Here is an 18,727-nt window from a genome sequence, read left to right as displayed (position 1 = left end):
CCTCAATCACCAATTTCGACCACCCAATAGTGTTATCAGTTATCACTCAGACACTCAATAATATTATTGTTTAAATATTTAATTATCATATTTTATATTTTTATCTTACATGCATGCCCGTAGCGTGCCAAGGTTTATAGATAATAAACCTTGCGTAGCGTGCACGTGTTTCTATCACTATCATTTTTTTTATATACCTGCCTTTCTGGACATCCGTTCTAAATTAATTACACATCGTTTAAACGTTTACTGCTCAAGAACTCTAAAATCTCGGTAGGTTATTACATCATGTCCACTCGCAACAGGCCTCTGAAAAAAATTCAGTCCACCAAATCGGCGTCAGACAATAGGGAGGTGCGCAAGGTGCCCGTACCGTCGCATAGGCTCACGCCGCTCAAGGAACACTGGCTAAAGATCTACACGCCTGTTGTCGATCACCTCCGTCTGGACATCAGATTCAACGTCAAATCAAGAAATGTGGAAATTAGAAATCCCGTTCCCGACGACGAGATCGGATCGCAACACTTGCAAAAGGCCGCAGACTTTGTCAAGGCGTTTGTCTACGGGTTCGAAGTGGAAGACGCTTTAGCATTAATAAGACTTGACAATTTGTTTGTCGAATCTTTTGAGGTACTTACCAGTCTTACCTATTATACAATATATCTGTATATAATACTATAAGCATCATTATTTTACGGTGTTTATGCTTTTGTTAACATTTGTTTTTACAACCAGCTACCTACAAGTATTTTAGAGTTATAGTTTAGAGGTATAATTTTGTATCATGACAGTCTTACCTATTTCAGCCCGAGTATTCAAAACAGAAAAATACAATGTTTTTAGATCTTTAAACGACACTTGATGTATCATCCAGGCGGTTCGTGGGTTTTTAATGAAGTTGTGCACCCCCAAAAAAATATAACCAATATAATAAATATATTTCATACAATAGATTATATTAAATAATTGTTTACAAACGTTATCAGCTGGTAATCAGAATATAATAAACGAGTGAGAGTAAAAATAAATTTTAATGCAGACGCTCGACGTCAATATCAAAAATAATTAGCTTAAAACAATTTCATTGGTTATATGCACAGAAATAAATGTACACATTAATTCCATTATAATACGGGTTGTGTGTTTTGACTTTCTTGGATTTTTACACACCGATACCGTTCCGGTGTGGACAACCACCCGGCTGTTTGGCTTTCGAAATAACCCAATCCCAATATTATATTATTTTCATATTCTGAATTTCTATATTAATATTTTTATATTTTGAAACATAATCTTAATTGCATTACAGGTACTTAATTGTTCTTTTATGATCTATGTTTTCAATTTTTCTTGATTTTGGATAGGTAATGCAAGTGCACTAGTACAACATAAACACGAGCCGCCACTGGTATCATCTATGGTATACTCAAGAAGAAAATTGTTTTATTTATTACCTTATCCTATGACAGCCTTCAACTTTTTTGAAAATTTTGAACTACTGGCAATTTCCCATAATACATATTTTAGATTCATACAAAATAAACATAACAATAGAAAAAAAAAAAATACAAAAAAATAGTGACAAATTAACTCGCTACATTTAATAAAACAATAGCATTAAAAGCAGAGCTACTCATAAAAAAAATTTGGTGTTACCAAACAATATTTTTTAGAGTAGTAGTTGTAGCATTTGCATGTTAATAAAAATATAAAATTGATACTCATCAAATTACCTCTGTTTGTTATGACAAATGATGTTTAAAAAAAAAAAAAAATTGTAATATATAATGTGTATATGGTTTTTAAAATTATAATATTGGTTAATTCTTGATTTAGGTGAAAGACGTAAAAACATTAAAAGGAGACCATTTGTCCCGTGCAATTGGACGATTGGCTGGTAAAGGAGGACGAACAAAGTTCACCATCGAAAATGTTACAAAAACCAGAATAGTGTTGGCAGACACAAAAATTCATATATTAGGATCATTTCAAAATATACAAGTAGCTATGAGAGCTATTTGTAATCTTATTCTTGGATCTCCACCTTCTAAAGTTTATGGGCAATTACAACAACTCTCAAAGAGTAAAGTTCTATAAAATTTTATTTTTTATTATTAAAACACCAAAAGTTATGTCCTGTATAATTTATTTTTTAATAAACCTCAGTTTAATTACATGCAAGCTGTTTTTGACACTAGTTAATTAATTATGCTACCTGCCAAATCCATGTTCATCTCTGATGACTACAACCCATCATTTACCATCGTTTGTGAATACCAATCCATTTATAAAATCTTTAATAGAAACACGGAACAATGGTAATAATGACTTAAAGTTGTGTGTGCACCTACACAATTTAAATAGTTCCGTTGTTGCTTCCTGACACTATCCGCTCTGAATTTGGTAAAGCTCCCACTGCAGAAACCCAGTTCGGTTGGTTATTTCTGTGTGCATCTCGCCGTTACATAATGTTTTTTATTTTCAGGGTTCCTGTGTTTTCTTGGATTTTTGGTGATTTTTGTATTTAAAAGTAGCGTGTAATGGGTGTTGTTCTGTTACAATGATGAATAAATTCCTCATAAAATTATGTCTAGTTTTAAATTAATATTCTCATTACCCATAGCTGAAAAATAAAAAAATACATTAAAAACATTTTTTTTATTGTTGAGTAACCACCAGAAAAATTACATTTTTGTAAAATAGTTGTCTTATCAGAATGCTTATTATAGAGATATTTGAAATCTCTAGTGTAATAATAACAATTACAATAAAAAGTCCAGAACTTACAAAAGCCAAAAAATTAAAATTTAGGGTGTACCGTATCTATATAAATACATTGTAAGGTTTTATTATATTATATTATTTTATGCTATATTAGTGAACATAATATTTGAAAAAAACCATAATAAAAAAAAAATAATAATAATATTACTAGTCATTTTGTTTCCTGTGGATAGTTGAAATTTTCTCCAAAATGTTTATGTTAGCATTTTAGATACATGGTATATAGTCCCATACCCTGCAAGTTATTGCCGAGACTAGCCCAAACCAGGGGTATAAAATTCAGTACAAAATATATACCGTGTTAATATTAACAATATAAATTGTATGTAGAATATCCGCAAAAGAGTCATACTTTTATAGTTTTATATTATGATAGGGAAATATGTTGAATGGATGAACCTTGCTACTGCTGCCAATACATATAGGTTTATTTTAAAAACTTAATGGACAGATTGTATATTCGTATTAATAATCAAAAAGTATTGGAAAAGATAGGAAAGAGAAAAAACTTTTAACAACAATAAAAAGCTCAAAAACTAGAAAACATGGAACATATTATTACTATAGGGAAAAGCTAACGACAGAATTTTTAAAAGGGTAAAAGAACTGAGGAGAAGAATATCTTGATAAAAGAATCTCTGTTGACTAGTATAATAAAATATCAACAATTTATATTAAGGATCAATTGACAGGATCAACCATAAATCATGATAGAAATAATTAGGGAACAATATTGATATTTGCAAATATGATATCCATCATCCGAAAACATAATGGTACACCTACAAACTTCACGTTTTCACCATGTCAATAAAAGCGGCGTATTTAATGAGTTACCTTATTATGTATGTAAAAAATTAACTTAAGTCCAAATAAAAAAAAAAATGGGAAGGGGTGCTCAGGCGCCCACAGGCAAATGCATTTTAAGAATCAAAAAAAAATTACATTTTAAACACAATCTTTAAATCCTTAAACCGAAAATGAAATTCAAATTAATGAGTTCACTAAACAGTGATTATTTAAAAAGGCACCAGCTGGTTTTTTAAGTTTAAAATATTATGTATGTAAAAATTAACTATAGTTAAACATTAAAATAAATAATAATAAAAAAAAATAACAATAGTTCATTATGATACAAATAAATTATTATAGACATAATATATCATTATGTTTTTACCAAAAATTAATTCAACATACCTAATATTGTTTAGGTACTACACTCTAGAGGTACCTATACCTACCAATAGAAAATTAAATGACTTACTGTCTATTGATTATATTTTTTAATATAATTTAAGTTAAACGTTCCAATGAACGCATATTAAAAAATAGAGGTTAAACCATCTCCTTTCAAAATCGAAATTGAATTGACAAGTAATACTGAAAAACCTGATTTACAGCAGAGCAACTTACTCGACTTTATAAAACAAATTTAATGGTACTGGTCTAGTAGACCCCCGACACTCAGGTTTAGTTGACGCCCGCCACTTAAATATTTCGTGTTTTCAATATTCTATTCAATAATCAATATTTTAATATTTAATTATCAAAAATATTCATATTAATATAAATTCATAAAAAAAGTAAGAAAATAATTTAAATAATTTATCATACATTCATTCGGTATTAATTAATAAATCGCAAACAAATTATACACATCATCAGCTAATACATATAATAATGCAGAAAATAATAAAAAATTATGCAGGTGGCCAAAATTCTGCTATGTCCTTCAAAATTTCATTAAATGGATCGCGGCCATTTAATTTACTTCTCCACATAAACTGACAAATAAGAATCTAGAAAGTTTCTCTTAGTCCCTCTTCGTTTCTTGTTGCCCCATTTAGCACTTCCCCACATCCTCTCAACATTCTGCGTGTGAGCTCTACTTATAGGATCTACAAAGTTATACTTGTGGTTTACTGTTGAGTGCTTAATTTTTTATTATTTTCTGCATTATTGTATGTATTAGCTGATGTTGTGTACAATTTTTATTATAATTATATAATAATATTATAATTTTATTTATAAATACCGAATGAATGTAATTTAAATTATTTAATATTTTCTTACTTTTTTTATGAATTTATATTAATATGAATATTTTTTATAATTAAATATTAAATTATTGATTATTGAATAGAATATCGAAAACACGAAATATTTAAGTGGCAGGGGGATTATTTTCTTGGCTGGGGTCTACTAGACCAGTATCAATTTAATGTTTGATAAATTACGGAGTTGGGTTAATTAGCGGTTGGTTCATAAGCCGACTTCATGGTATTATTCATATATTTTATTATTCACTCGTTATTCAATTCGTTCAAGTCACCCCACCCCTTAGAAGTTAGAACTTTTGAGCCGGACTTTGAGCTTTTGTGGTGGAGGAGTACCGTTTAGATATTTTAATGTGATTAAACACTAATATACTAACAAGTAACAATAACAATTTTCGAATTTTGAGGGACACAGGAACGCTCGTGAGTATTATGAGTGGAGGCGTGGAGCATATTCGGAAAACAAAATTACTAGGAAGGGGATAGAAAGACATCCGTTTCCGAAAATATTCATATAATCTGTGCCATTGCTTGTGTGAATACCTATATTTATTTTATTTGAATATTTTATAATTCTAATGTCTGACGGCTATTTTACAAACATATGAAGTATTTTCGATTTAACATAGAAGTTGCTTGTACAAGTAAATATAAGAGTATATAGTTGAGTGTGTGAATAATAATATGTGATAATATTTAAAGCAAATTAAATCCAAACATAAACAGAATCCCATTGCAATGTGTCATGTAGATTGTGTAACAATTAACGGCGAATGGGCGCATACAGCCTACGACGAATCGTTTTGTTTTGTTGTGGTTGAATAATTATTTATGACTATATAGTTGGGCTAAGAATGATGAGTCCAAAGGAGTAAAGGACGGTCTTTCTGGGTGATGTTAATGTTAGTACGTTTATAACTCATTGAACACCTTAGCGTTTGTAGATAGGTACAATAGTAGTAGTTCGCGTAGGTGTGTGGTCATATTTCTGACTTTCAGAGAGTAAAATACTGTAGAAAATAATTTTGCTGTTTGTTTTATAACCGAATTATAGATTCATGATAGAAATTTGGGTTCGGATGTATAGGTTTTGTTTGAGACTGGGACAGTGGCGGTGCAAGGGGTGGACTAGGGTAATATGAACTTAATGGTTGCCGGTTTAAATATAAAAGGTCTTTTATTGGTATAATATGCACTATGGTAAATATAATTTTAATTATTATTATAAGATCTATATTAAACACAAAGGCTATGGACCAATTGCGCCTAAAACCAAATTTGTATTTTAGGGTCAATATATCAATTGAACTGCATATAATTTTGGGTCAGTGTACCAATTGCGCTCTTTATATTTTACGGTCAATATACCAATTGCGCTTGTATTCAAATTTGCCTGATATTTATTGATCAATTGATTACTAGCTTAAGTGACTTAATATATTTTATAACAGTATCGGGAATTTTATGAAACATTATTATTATCACGCACATATTTTGATCACGGAAGTATGCATTTGAGTGATGTACGAAAACAAGTTTTCATTATCATCGGATATATTTTATCGGCCTAATTGTTTCGTTGCACACAATATACAATATATAGAATAACACGTTGATGTTACCCAATACTTATTTCTTGTTAGTCTCTTGGTATTAGTTCGAGTTGTTTTACGTTACAATATGGATCGTTTTACAAAAGCTCTGAGTGAAAAAAGTAAACCATTATAAGTTCTAGATGAGTTTAAGTTTCGACAATGTACCATCTCAAAAAACGGAATAAAATGGAGATGTACAATTAAATCGTGTACTTCGAATTTTTTAAGTGATCTAAGTGAAACGGTACTTTTAAAATCTAACTTTGATCATAACCACGAAGCAAGTGCCAATATAAATAGACAAATTGTTACAAATTCGTTGAAAAGAAAAGCAACAGACCAAGTTACAACACGACCGCTAAAATTAATACTCGCAAAAAATCGGTTAATATGTAATAAAAACCAAAAATATTTACATATATATATATTTAATCAAATAATAAGTTTTCCTAAGGTAATGTAAAATGTATAGAGCGCAATTGGTATATCAACCCTAAAACGTTTAGAGCGCAATTGGTATATGAAAAGGTAACTTTAAACGCAATTGGTAAACTCCAAACACAAAAACTACGAATTTAAATATGCACATGCAAATCTTAATTCTTGATATAAAATATTATAAACACAGATTATATTAAAATAATAATAAAATCTAATATAATAAAAATATAATTAATATAATCTGTGATATAAACATAATATTTGAATTTTATATTGATAATATATTTGGCGGGAACGTGACGTCATGTCAGCCTGATGCGCAGTGATAGTGAATATTGGTCTTCTACTGAGCATTCTTTTTTATTTCCGGTCCAATATAGCTGATGTATATATATGTATAATAATCATCGACTGTATGAGTATAATTGAGTTGACACGGCCTTCTGTACCTCGTAGTTCGTCTGGTTGGAAGTTGTAACTTGTACTTACTACTAATACTTCGTTGTTGTCTTGTTGACGGTCTGTTCTGCCTCTCCGAGTTCCGACTATTACTATTATTTATAATTAAATTTTATTTTCTACATCGCCACAGCTGCATTGTACTGTGCCTACTCGGTATTCGTAAATTGTAATCAGAAAACGTTTAATCACGATTCAAGACCAACGTCTTAGGACAGTAACGATCTTTTTAATTTAACACTCGTTAGTGGTTATAGATCAAACGCCTAGGTCACGGTTTGTATTGCTAAACACACGCACAGATTTATATATAATATATTTATATAACTCAAAAGATATCTACCAAAACTATACGTTTTGGCAGCTTCAACGTCATTGTTTGTATAATAAATCCTTCGCAAACAAATTTGCACGTTCTAAACTACACAACAGCTATCAATGGCGGACGAGTTAATCAACTACAAATTGCAACTGCAGCAGGTAATTATTTTTCACTTTTTGCTTATTGCTACAATGTCGTCACATATTGTATAAAATAATAATAAATAAATCTATCATATTGTATTCAATGTACATTAATAGGTATGTATGTTTTATCTTGTGTTCATAAAATAAAAAACCATCTGGATGTTTCACACATCACATTGATTTACATAACATTCAAAAATTATAATCCAAATCTATTTGATTTTGAGCTGGGTACACATCTACGTGTCAAGTGTCTTTAATAGTATTTTGATTGGATTTTGTAATCATTCACTAACCTTAATCAACGTTGAAATTTCCAGTTGGGCCGAGCTCAACTTTTGGACACAACATTACAGAAAACATACTTATAAACCCGGCTTAATTTATTCGCAGTATTCACATAAATATTTACAAAATTAACAAACAGCTTGAAGTACCTTTTAGAATTTAAAATGCTATTTTCTGGTAGGTACCCAGTATCTACTCAATCATTTAATTGTATTTTAGTTCATAACATAATATATATTGTATTAAACCTAACTAAAGCTTAAAAGAAATAAGATTTATAAGAATAGACTTTTCTAAAAATTAAAACCTACAAACTACAGTATAAGTTAAGATTACATTAAAACAATAAAAAATTATGTACAAAATTAAATTACTAACTCTCCTGATGGAGTTGCACATTTTTGATATGTAAAAATTGTGTATTACTATCTTTTAATTTACTAAAACGCTAGCAAATACATTATTAAAAAAAAATATGAAATATGAGTATTATATTATATTATAATGAACCAAATTATTTTACAAATATATATAAAAATTTGAAATATCCTTGAATCAGTAAATGTTAGTTTAAGATATGCTTTTAAAAGCTTAAAATATTACATCTAATTCTAGTATTAAAGATGGTTGTTGATATTTAAAATAAATTATTAAATTAAATCCTAGCATAGTTTCAATACATTTAAATATGTTGTTTAAGATTTCTTGGGTAGGTTATCTATACAATTTATTTTTAGTGAATTTTATATAATATTGACCATAATTAATAACAGTGTTTCCCAACCGGTGGTCAGCGGACCACCAGTGGTCTGTTATAAACATTACGACTTATTAAGGAACCGTATTATACTTGTTAATAAACAAAAAAAAGGTCTTCCTAGTTTTCGTAAAATTGAGGTGGTCCGCGACCTATAAAATATTGTCAAAGTGGTCCGTGGTGGTAAAAAGGTTGGGAAACACTGGTTTAAAAGAATAAATAATTGTTCAATTCAAACATAGTATTATCAGTAGGTTACCTATGTACATATTTTTAAATGTTCTTCATTTAGTATTATAAGATATTCTTGAGTTAGTATAACAATTTATACTCATATTTAAATTAATAAATGGAAGCAAAAAATAATTTTTGATTTTTAAATAAGTAGAATTTAAGAATTATTTAAAAATAAAATGTTTTAGTTAATTGCCATCGGGCAAAACTGATATTACACAACCGTCAATTGAAATAATATAATGCATAACCTACCTAGGTATATTTTTTTACTGACTAATAGGATTAAGTATTTGCTTAGATTATAGCATATGAAGATAATGCTATCATTTTTAAAAGGCCCATTACAGGTACTTCAAATTATTGTTTTAATAAACAAATTTAAATTGAATATTCTTTTTTCTAAATTTTTATTTTAAATTAATTTGTTTATCCATAATCATATTCTATCTCATATTAGTGCTTAATAAAAAAATGTATGTAGTTATTTACTTATTTTTGAGATTAAATAAAATCCTCACTCATTGGACTATTGGAGTTCAACTTTTAAAAAGAACACCATTTTTACAGATCATTAAAATAGATAGGAACATTTTATAGTAAAAATCCTTCACCATAAATATATTTTTTTTAATAATAAATAGATGCAGCAATGGGAAACATTATTAGCATCATCTGTATCTTACATCGGCATCATCCAAAGTATCAAGGTATTACAATTAGGCAAACAACTAATTAAAATATAATTTATAATTTCTCCCGGTTTATAAAATTGTAGAGAAAATTTGCTGTTCATAAAAGTCTTCAGATTTGCTTTACCTGCATTATACCCAATTCACCTGGCAACAGCAGTTGGAACAGTTGTAGCTGATATTTATTCACCAACTGATTGGTTACTGTAAAAACAAACAACCATGGTCTGTATTTAAATAAAAGTACTCCTGGTTGAGATTTTAGAAAAGATTTTTAAAAGATTGTCGGAATTTTTAGGATTCAGCCATGTTGAACATTCTACATCCGGATGTAATCGTTTATACGCACCGGTAAGGCTTGTCTGGCAAAGCTATGGTCTATTGACCATAGTTCATAATATATTGTATCAATTCAATACACTTTTGTTATAGGCCCTAATTAGTTTACTTTGGGGAAAATACTTATGTGAATGTAATATTTGCGTTACTTATATTTTGTTCTACTTATAGGTAGAAGCTGCATTGACTAATAGTCCTGATGACCCAGAACTTATGAAATTAAAAACTGATTTAGAAGAAGTAATTGAATTAACAGCTGAACTTGTAAGAACCCAAACTCAACCAAAAAAAGAAGTCGGTATGTGTATTAAAACATTAAATAGTGGGATGATAATATTGTCAATATTAAATAATGAAATGATTACATTGTTAACATACTTTGTATTTATCTTAAATATATTAAATAATATTTTATATTTAATATATTTATTTATCTTTTAGTTCAAACAAAAAAAGAATCATCGTATCAGCCTGATATACTACCATCTGTTGCTAAGACGAAAGGAGAATGGAAATCAGGAGACAGATGTTTGGCACAGCTTGCAGATGATGGTAAATTCTACGAAGGTACTATTGAGACTATTGATGGAGAAGCAGTGGCAGTCTTAATTGATGGACAAAAAGCTGCTGCAGTGACAACACTAGATTTTATAAAAGATTTACCTAGAACTCATCCTAATGAAATGAAACACAAGTAAAACATTTTAACATTTAAATTTTTTAAATTTTAAAACTAATTTTGTATGTTAATAGAAAACAACCTGTAGCCAAGTATAGAGAATATCAGAAGAAGAGAAAACTTGCTAAACAGCAGAGGTTTAAACAATTAGAAGAGGAACGTGAAGTAGAAAAAAATAAATGGCTAGCATTTGCCACTAAAGTAAGATATACTCTATAATCTTGGTTAATAGATAAAATAAATGTACTGAAAACCTAAACCAAATTGTTTAAAAACTAAGTTTAAAATACCCAAGAAAAATGTAGTTTTCTATAAAAAATAAAAATGTTTTAACATTATATTATTGATATAGTTATAGTATACAGTCCCATTTTGATATTCAAATATATTTTATTTAATATAATTTTGCACACAGAAAAAATTGTTTATGATAAATGAATAACACTTCAAGGTTAGCTAATGTTAATAATAGTACATATTTTAACAATATGTTTAAATTACAACATTTTAACTTTAATAATGTATATTAGAAGAAGGAGTATTCTCATGAAATATAGTATAATTTATAACAAGTATTTTCTTATTCAAATTATCATCAATTTTTATAAAAGAGGAATTAACTATTGAAGTTTTAGAAATTAGCACTGATAATATAACTTAATATATTTCATTAGCAGACGGTAATAAAAAAGTATATTATATTTTTATTATAGGATATATATACAAGATCTGTAAGAATTTTTAAAACATTAAAGTATTTAAAATATAGTGAAATATTATTTCATTTACTTTTGCATTAATATACTAATACATGAATATTTTTTTATATGTTTAGGGTGTGAAAAAAGGCATACCAAAAAAAAGCATATTCGCCAGTCCCGATAATGTTAATGGACGAGTTGGAATTGGCACCTGCGGTTTAGGTGGAAAAGGTATGACTGAATTTCCAACAGCTGAAAAAAGAAAAAAATAAGACTGCAATCAATGCATTGTATTTAAATTTTGTAAAAAAAAATTAAAGCTATCATATCAACATGCTTGTAATACCCCTTATTAATTGTAATCTTTTTTTTATCTCACATTTTATGTTGTAATGTATATTTGTTTCATGAATATAAGTTATATTTATGTGTAATTAAATAAAAGTTACTATTTATTTAATTTTCTAAAAACATGAATGTATAAATAAAAATATATGTATAATATGTGTGGTATAGTGCCATATTTAATAACTAATAAACCATTATTTTAAATTAAAATAGTGATTCGACACATAAAATAGTTGTTCAGAAAATGAAGTAAATATTTAAAACACAAAAATGATCTAATACTAAATATATAAATTGAGTAAATATTGTTGAATATTGTTCAGGTAAGTATTAATCTATTTGTTGGTATTTTATAATTTATTTACACATATATGTATATTATAATATAACTTATGGAACATAATTTTTTAAATTCTATTGCTAGGTATTATAAGCCAATTTTTCAGCCATTGTGGTTTTAACAATAAAAAATTTTTTTCCAAAAAAAACGTAAATTAATATATGAATACTAGACTATGCCCCCCCCCCAAAAAAAAAATACCAATTAGATTCACTTAGCTACCAGAAAATATACTGAAGTAGAAAATTTTACCATTTTTTTATGTGCAATATCCTTGTACAATCAATACTCCTCTCAAAATTAAAAATAAAATCTTAATATAATATATATTAAAATAATTTTACCAGTAAATTAATTAAAAATGTGAATGTTATGTTTTATTTGATACCTTTAGAACCTAGGACCAGCGGTTCTCATTGAGAACTTCCCAACCTGATAACCTGATCCTAACATTTTGAATTTAACTTTTGGTGACCAAAAAAAAAAAAAGATCAATTGCAAACACAACTTTAATTTATTAACATCAAATTGGTAAATATGTATATTTATCTATCCTTAAAAATAAAATAAATGTATACTAATACGATAAAGACACATTAAGAAGTGCCGCATGGCATATTTCGGGAATTTTGTTTCTTGAAAATAATATAATATGTAAGTAATGCGTTCGGACTCATCAAAAAAACCTCTGCGACTGTTGACGTGCAGTCTATAGGTACGTCGTACGTGTCGTACAATACATATAGTATTGTGAAGTATTAAGCATTGGTAATACAAATGTAGGATAAAAGTATGTACTTTGGTGGTATCCATTATATTTATAGTGATTTTGGTACTATTTTATTACCATAGTGGAATATTTGTTGTTTCATTATTTATCAGTTTTCAGTAAATGCGACTGGTGGATGTCGATGGTATCGTTGACCGTTGTTTCACACTGTCATTGGTGCTCGTATGTTGGTTATCCATACAATTGAGCACTGTGCAGTAAACTGAAACTACGAGACTATATACAAACTAAATTATTTTTATTATTATATTATGTCAACTTGTATTTTTGCATTTTTATTATTATTATTATTATTATTTTATTTTGAAATAATCCTAAATATTTGAATTTAAATTTAATCTTTATATTTAACATATTTAAGTATTAATAATTCAGTACCTATTGCATTACCTAGGTACCTATATTTAAATTAAATGATCTAATTACTTATAGTAAAAATGATGATTAATATGTCTAATGTCTATATGATGGCTTCATTGATTTTTTTTGGGAGGGGGGCAACTACCATTTAATAGGTTAATTTATGGATCGTTATAACAAAGAGATTGGGAAACGTTGGATTACGCAACTTATTTTTTTTTAAATACTCAACAGACAGTACCTACTCTTTAAATGAAGGTGATCTACAGACCAATAACTATATCTTAGTAGGTACATATAAAAGTTAAAATATATTTTTAAATTATAATGAAAATGATTAATGAAATATGGATGGTTTCGATTGAAATGATTATTAATTAATAATTATTATAATATTACGATTTTTACTATTTTTGTATTGCTGCTGTCGAAGATATATCATACAATATGGACCCGACGTAGCTCAATTGCCTACTTGTTACGCCGTAAGAAATATCTTTATATGTAATAAGTTATGAAACTTGCAAGTTGCAACCTCTTTAAATCTGTATTCTATGCTACAGGCCTATAGTAAGCAGGGATACAGAATATATAATAATATATTTTTTTATTGTCACACATTTATTTTACAACAATGAAGTCGGTCATGCTTTAATCGTGATTAAGGTGTGAAAATACCTAAAAAAACATTCCCTAATCGTAGCCGGTCTTGCCTATGCCTATTCACAGACTACCCACAGTCCACATATTGTAAATAGGTACAATACTATTGAGTACTGCGTGTCATCATTGTTTCAAATAAAATGTTTAGAAGAATTACATCAATTTTAGATCAATCATATTCGGTGGACATTACCATTGTTCATTAGATAGGCGTTTATTAATGACTGCTATAGATGTTGCAGTTTAATACAATGAAGCGAGTTTAAACGTTCGGCTATAATTATTATGTTTATTATTATCGAAAAAATAATAATATTCTCGTAATATTGGTAATATAGGTAATATTGATTTAGGCACATACAGCGAGTGATTTTGGGTTCAACCCTTCTCCCAACATTTTTTTAAAAAAAATGTTTCAAATAGATATAATCCACATATACCTTCATAATAATTTATATAATTTGTATAAATATCGATAGGTATCAAGCACATTTAAAATGTTGAATGACAATTGTCAATATCTACGTCATAACGATAAATTAACAATATTTTGTTAATTTACGATAGTAACATCTTCAATTTTTTACTTTTGAATATCCTTCCCCACATTAATATTGTTTTTTGTATGGTACATGCCTGTATAGATTATTATTAACAATGTAAAAAACGTTTATTTGTCAATAACAATGCTTACAAAAAATTTAAATTTTTAAAAAAGAGAAATAACAAATTATGACACCCCTCAATAATAAGTGAATTAAGAAGATATGATACTATGACTAGTATGACACCCTCGTGTTTTTTTACACTAAAAAAGGTACTTGTGGCGGAGTTTACATCCACCCAAATTATACAAGTCACGAAACCGGGACATATGCAAAAGTGGATCTAGAAAGGGGTTCAGGAGGTTAGCTGACCCACAGTTAATATTTGTTGACGAAATTGGGCAGTTGGCGACTTTGACTCTTTTCAAACCACAGGCAGTTGGACACTTGGACCCTTGGATTAAATTAAAAATTAATGCCATGTATGCACCAAGTTCACACTGTTTCAATTTATAATAATTATTCTTATTTGTATATCGTTTTAATAGAAAGTTTAGTGAATCATATTATTATATTATGTGCAATACGTACCAAAAGGAACGTTTGCTGCTTCATCAAAAGACATTTTTTTTTTATATATCCACTCTGTATGCAATTTTGTGTACACGGCATAGTAGCAGTGTTACTGCTGTAGCCTGTAGGGCTGAAAAAGTTCTAGTCAGCGTAAATTAGTTAAGACGTTTCTTCGCTGTACAATAACTGAAGATAAATGATCAAACCTTTCGATACTTAGTAAGTATAACAAGAAATGTACAGCGGAAAAAATGAACTTTGAGCCATAAAAACCTTTGCACAAACGAAACAAATAAGAAAACTGATAAAATAAAATAATAATAGGTACCTACAAAGTGTTTATTAACATAATAGCTTTTATAATATACTATCTGCCCGATCTTCCTCCGGAAGAAATTATTTTTTTATAATTTAATTTAAAACATAAGACTATTTTTTGGCTATACAAATAATATAACGATTATAAAATAAAAAAAAAGAAATAAAAAAAAAGAAACAGACATCGTTATCGGAGAATATATGAAAATAATTGGTAATTAGTTAATTATTATTATTATAATAATGAGGCTTCAAAACCGGTTTCCTTCGTCTCCAAAATCAAGTTAGATTCTTATATATATAGATTTAAAATGTTAAACTATAAATTTCATCCATAAACAAAATAAATGTTTTTTTATTGCAAGGTATAAAATATGTTTAATCCATTTTTAACCCAAATAAGTGGCCTCTTGGAAAGATCAGACCAACAGTTCCCTAACTTAGGATCCACCCCTGAATATGTGGAAAATTGACAACCCTATTATAACCAAATCATTAGAATAGTAATTAATTATTATTGAAGATTCTACTAAAAAAATTGTAAAACTGATCACGGATGTGTGACACCGTTACAATCTATAAAGTATAAACGTAATTAGGTAATAAGACTTACCAAACGTAATATTATTATAGTCATTCGTGTAAACTCATTTAAATATTATACAGTTAATAGTTATATATATACAATAGGTACTGTTAACATACATATAAATATATAATAATTAAGAAATACCTATACACAGTACACCATGTCAAGTTCAATAGTTCTATAGGCTTCTGGTCCTACAGAAGCCGGGAGCCCTCACACTAACGAACTCCGGATGAGGACGAAGGACGAACTCCGGATAAGACCATAATATTCGTAAGTCTCTAGTCTTTATACCGTAAAATATTAATATCCATTGAGTTCCTAGCACATTCGCACGCCAAACGACTTGTACTATAACGTTTTGAACTTGCGTTTTATTTTTAATTATAAAACTATTTTATTTTAAACTGTTGGAAATTCTTAATCAATGTAATCACTCAACAATACATTTTATTCCTGGATCGCTGTATACTTCAAAATCGCGTGGGCGTACAGAGTACGGCGAAAGTTTTGAAAGTTCTGTATATTGCGCCATTTTTCAACCCCTTGGTACATCGATTACCTGGTTAAAGTTCATCCATTATTTCTTATCACCTAACAATAAATTTATCGGATTTCCAAATGCGAAATGCGAATACCTATGCGATATTAATAATTAATATTATTTGATTTAATATTATTCTCTCTTTGCACGGCTCCCGCCCGCAGTGAACGCCACCAATATAAAATAATAATTATTAATAACAATTTAATATTTTGTCTATTATCGTCGTCAGTGCCCACGTCGACCAGCGTACGACCTGTGTCGCTCCCGTCGGACGTTATTTCGATATTTCACCATAATAATATTGCCATCGCTTCAATCGGGTTCACGGACGATCCGTTGCGTCATTACCGTCGTCAAATGATGACGTATTGAACCGGCGGAGGCGGCGGTGATACCACAACCGTGTATGCGTGTATCTCATTCGGTGATGAACGATTCTGCCGCACATGCACATCACCACCGTACAATGTCCAAGTTTTTAAAACTAGCGCACAAGTTCAACAGCTTTTACTTGAACGGTACGTCGTGTGTCTCCTTAAACCCTGTGCTAGTGATTGTTCTATTATAATGATATATGTGTAGTATTGTATTGTGTCCTATCGTAGTTTGTTTACCTATAACCATACCCACTAAGTGATTTACTTTTTTATAAACCGTACCCACTAACAATCGTCCTCTGTCAACACACAGGATTACAGAAAAAAGAATGCCGCGCATTCATCGTAGACGGCATTCAAGTCGGGTTGGTCCAGGCTACCGTCACAATAGAATTAAGCCGCTATCCGAATGTGTTTATCGTCAACCCCAATAGTGTCACGCTGAACCCAGCTTTCAGGGATTACGATGAACGTTCTGCAAACATCGAGTCTGTACTTAAAGAAATGAAAGAAAAAAAGTTGTTTTTAACGCTGAAAGGGTGGAGGGATGAGGTATTAACACATACATGCTTCTTTTATCAATATAACAGTTTTTGTTTTATTTAGTGTTTACTTGCATGATTTTAACAACCTTCAAATTTGTATTTCCTTGTATTTTCATTATTTCTTATAAAAGATATATTGTAAAACTATAAAAGTAACTAATGAAATATGTTTCAATTTAGTGTTATGAAGTTCGGACAAAGTTTGCTGATCAACCGTTGCTAAAAATGGATCGGTCTGCTACTTGTAAATGTTCCAGACAATAAACAATTTTTATCTGAATACCTAATTGTATTTGCTATTTTATTTGTAGGTCTATTTGGGATTTGTAATTATGGTGTCGACATAAATGGTTATGTGAACCATCCACAAAAAGGATTATGCATTTGGCTACAACAGAGATCATTGACTAAACAGACATGGCCTGGGAAATGGGATAACATGGTTGCTGGAGGTTTATCGGTTGGAAACAGTGTTATACACACTGCTCATAAAGAAGGAGAAGAAGAAGCATCATTGACTGCAGACCTTATGAAAAATTTGCAATCAGCTGGGACTGTGTCGTAAGCTATTTTTTTAATGTAAATTAATTTTCTGTTAAATATAAATATACTTTTTATGTTTCAGTTTTTTTTATGAAAGTGAACGAGGATTGTTCCCTGACACAGAGTTTGTATTTGACTTAGAATTACCTCCAGATTTTGTGCCTCGTAATCAAGATAATGAAGTAGAAAAATTTGAATTGGTGACTGCTAGTGTTAGTATTTATTTTGTACATATTTTTTTTTATCTATTGTGTTATTATTCCGCTCTTATGAAAAGTAATCATTTAGGAAACTGTGAACAGAATTTTATCTCCAGACTTCAAGACTACTAGTTGCCCTGTAATTATTGATTTTTTGATCAGACATGGAATTATTAATCCAGAAAATGGTGAGTTTAATACAGAAAAAATATTGATTACATTTATATTTAATATTTTAATTATCTAAAAACATTTTAACTATTGTGTCAGTTATATTTAATTTGAACTTTGCAGAGCCACGTTTTCCAGAATTGGTTGAATTATTACATGTACCACTCCAGTCTCTTTATAAAGAGTGTGACAACTTGTTGACTGAAAATGGCCTTTCAAAAGCCGAATAAATTGTTCGTTGTATTTATTTATGTAATGTCTTCTTTCAACTTATCTTTCCATTTTTCAATATTACTTCTCATTTTTTTTTTTGTTTTACTTTGA

The 18,727-nt window shown here is 29.1% G+C and overlaps 3 protein-coding genes across 4 annotated transcripts; all 3 read left to right on the top strand.

Annotated features, from left to right (window-relative positions):
• Positions 1-86: 86 nt before the first annotated feature.
• On the top strand, positions 87-2,181 carry LOC111037806 (RNA-binding protein pno1). The gene is made up of 2 exons (XM_022320583.1): positions 87-630; positions 1,837-2,181. The coding sequence occupies exons 1-2, from the start codon at positions 289-291 to the stop codon at positions 2,095-2,097; spliced, it is 603 nt and encodes a 200-aa protein (XP_022176275.1). The 5' UTR covers positions 87-288; the 3' UTR covers positions 2,098-2,181.
• Positions 2,182-7,282: 5,101 nt separating this feature from the next.
• On the top strand, positions 7,283-12,072 carry LOC111037808 (survival of motor neuron-related-splicing factor 30). Of its 2 annotated transcripts, XM_022320586.1 has the most exons (8): positions 7,283-7,816; positions 9,728-9,793; positions 9,862-10,000; positions 10,074-10,126; positions 10,286-10,412; positions 10,556-10,808; positions 10,868-10,994; positions 11,629-12,072. In XM_022320586.1, exons 5-8 carry the CDS (start codon positions 10,328-10,330, stop codon positions 11,764-11,766), a joined length of 603 nt encoding a protein of 200 aa, XP_022176278.1. In that variant the 5' UTR covers positions 7,283-7,816; positions 9,728-9,793; positions 9,862-10,000; positions 10,074-10,126; positions 10,286-10,327; the 3' UTR covers positions 11,767-12,072. The 2 variants fall into 2 exon arrangements, with proteins under 2 accessions (XP_022176278.1, XP_022176277.1); XM_022320585.1 differs by lacking the exons at positions 9,728-9,793; positions 9,862-10,000; positions 10,074-10,126.
• Positions 12,073-16,658: 4,586 nt separating this feature from the next.
• On the top strand, positions 16,659-18,721 carry LOC111037809 (uncharacterized protein YJR142W). The gene is made up of 7 exons (XM_022320587.1): positions 16,659-17,085; positions 17,258-17,496; positions 17,670-17,733; positions 17,801-18,050; positions 18,115-18,244; positions 18,321-18,420; positions 18,527-18,721. The coding sequence occupies exons 1-7, from the start codon at positions 16,974-16,976 to the stop codon at positions 18,631-18,633; spliced, it is 1,002 nt and encodes a 333-aa protein (XP_022176279.1). The 5' UTR covers positions 16,659-16,973; the 3' UTR covers positions 18,634-18,721.
• Positions 18,722-18,727: the final 6 nt, after the last annotated feature.

This window comes from Myzus persicae, unplaced genomic scaffold (genome assembly GCF_001856785.1).
Source record: "Myzus persicae strain clone G006 unplaced genomic scaffold, MPER_G0061.0, whole genome shotgun sequence".
Classification (NCBI taxonomy): domain Eukaryota; kingdom Metazoa; phylum Arthropoda; class Insecta; order Hemiptera; family Aphididae; genus Myzus; species Myzus persicae.
This window is presented reverse-complemented; position numbering and strand designations above follow the sequence as displayed.

Excerpts from the sequence above, each read along its gene's own strand:
- LOC111037806 (XM_022320583.1), top strand. The coding sequence starts at position 289 with ATGTCCACTCGCAACAGGCCTCTGAAAAAAATTCAGTCCACCAAATCG. Across the intron at positions 631-1,836 it reads TGTTTGTCGAATCTTTTGAG|GTGAAAGACGTAAAAACATT; the intron begins GTACTTACCAGT and ends TTCTTGATTTAG.
- LOC111037808 (XM_022320585.1), top strand. The coding sequence starts at position 7,775 with ATGGCGGACGAGTTAATCAACTACAAATTGCAACTGCAGCAG. Across the intron at positions 7,817-10,285 it reads ACAAATTGCAACTGCAGCAG|GTAGAAGCTGCATTGACTAA; the intron begins GTAATTATTTTT and ends TTCTACTTATAG. Across the intron at positions 10,809-10,867 it reads CCTAATGAAATGAAACACAA|AAAACAACCTGTAGCCAAGT; the intron begins GTAAAACATTTT and ends GTATGTTAATAG.
- LOC111037809 (XM_022320587.1), top strand. The coding sequence starts at position 16,974 with ATGCGTGTATCTCATTCGGTGATGAACGATTCTGCCGCACATGCACAT. Across the intron at positions 17,734-17,800 it reads AATGGATCGGTCTGCTACTT|GTCTATTTGGGATTTGTAAT; the intron begins GTAAATGTTCCA and ends TTTTATTTGTAG. Across the intron at positions 18,051-18,114 it reads CAATCAGCTGGGACTGTGTC|TTTTTTTTATGAAAGTGAAC; the intron begins GTAAGCTATTTT and ends TTTATGTTTCAG.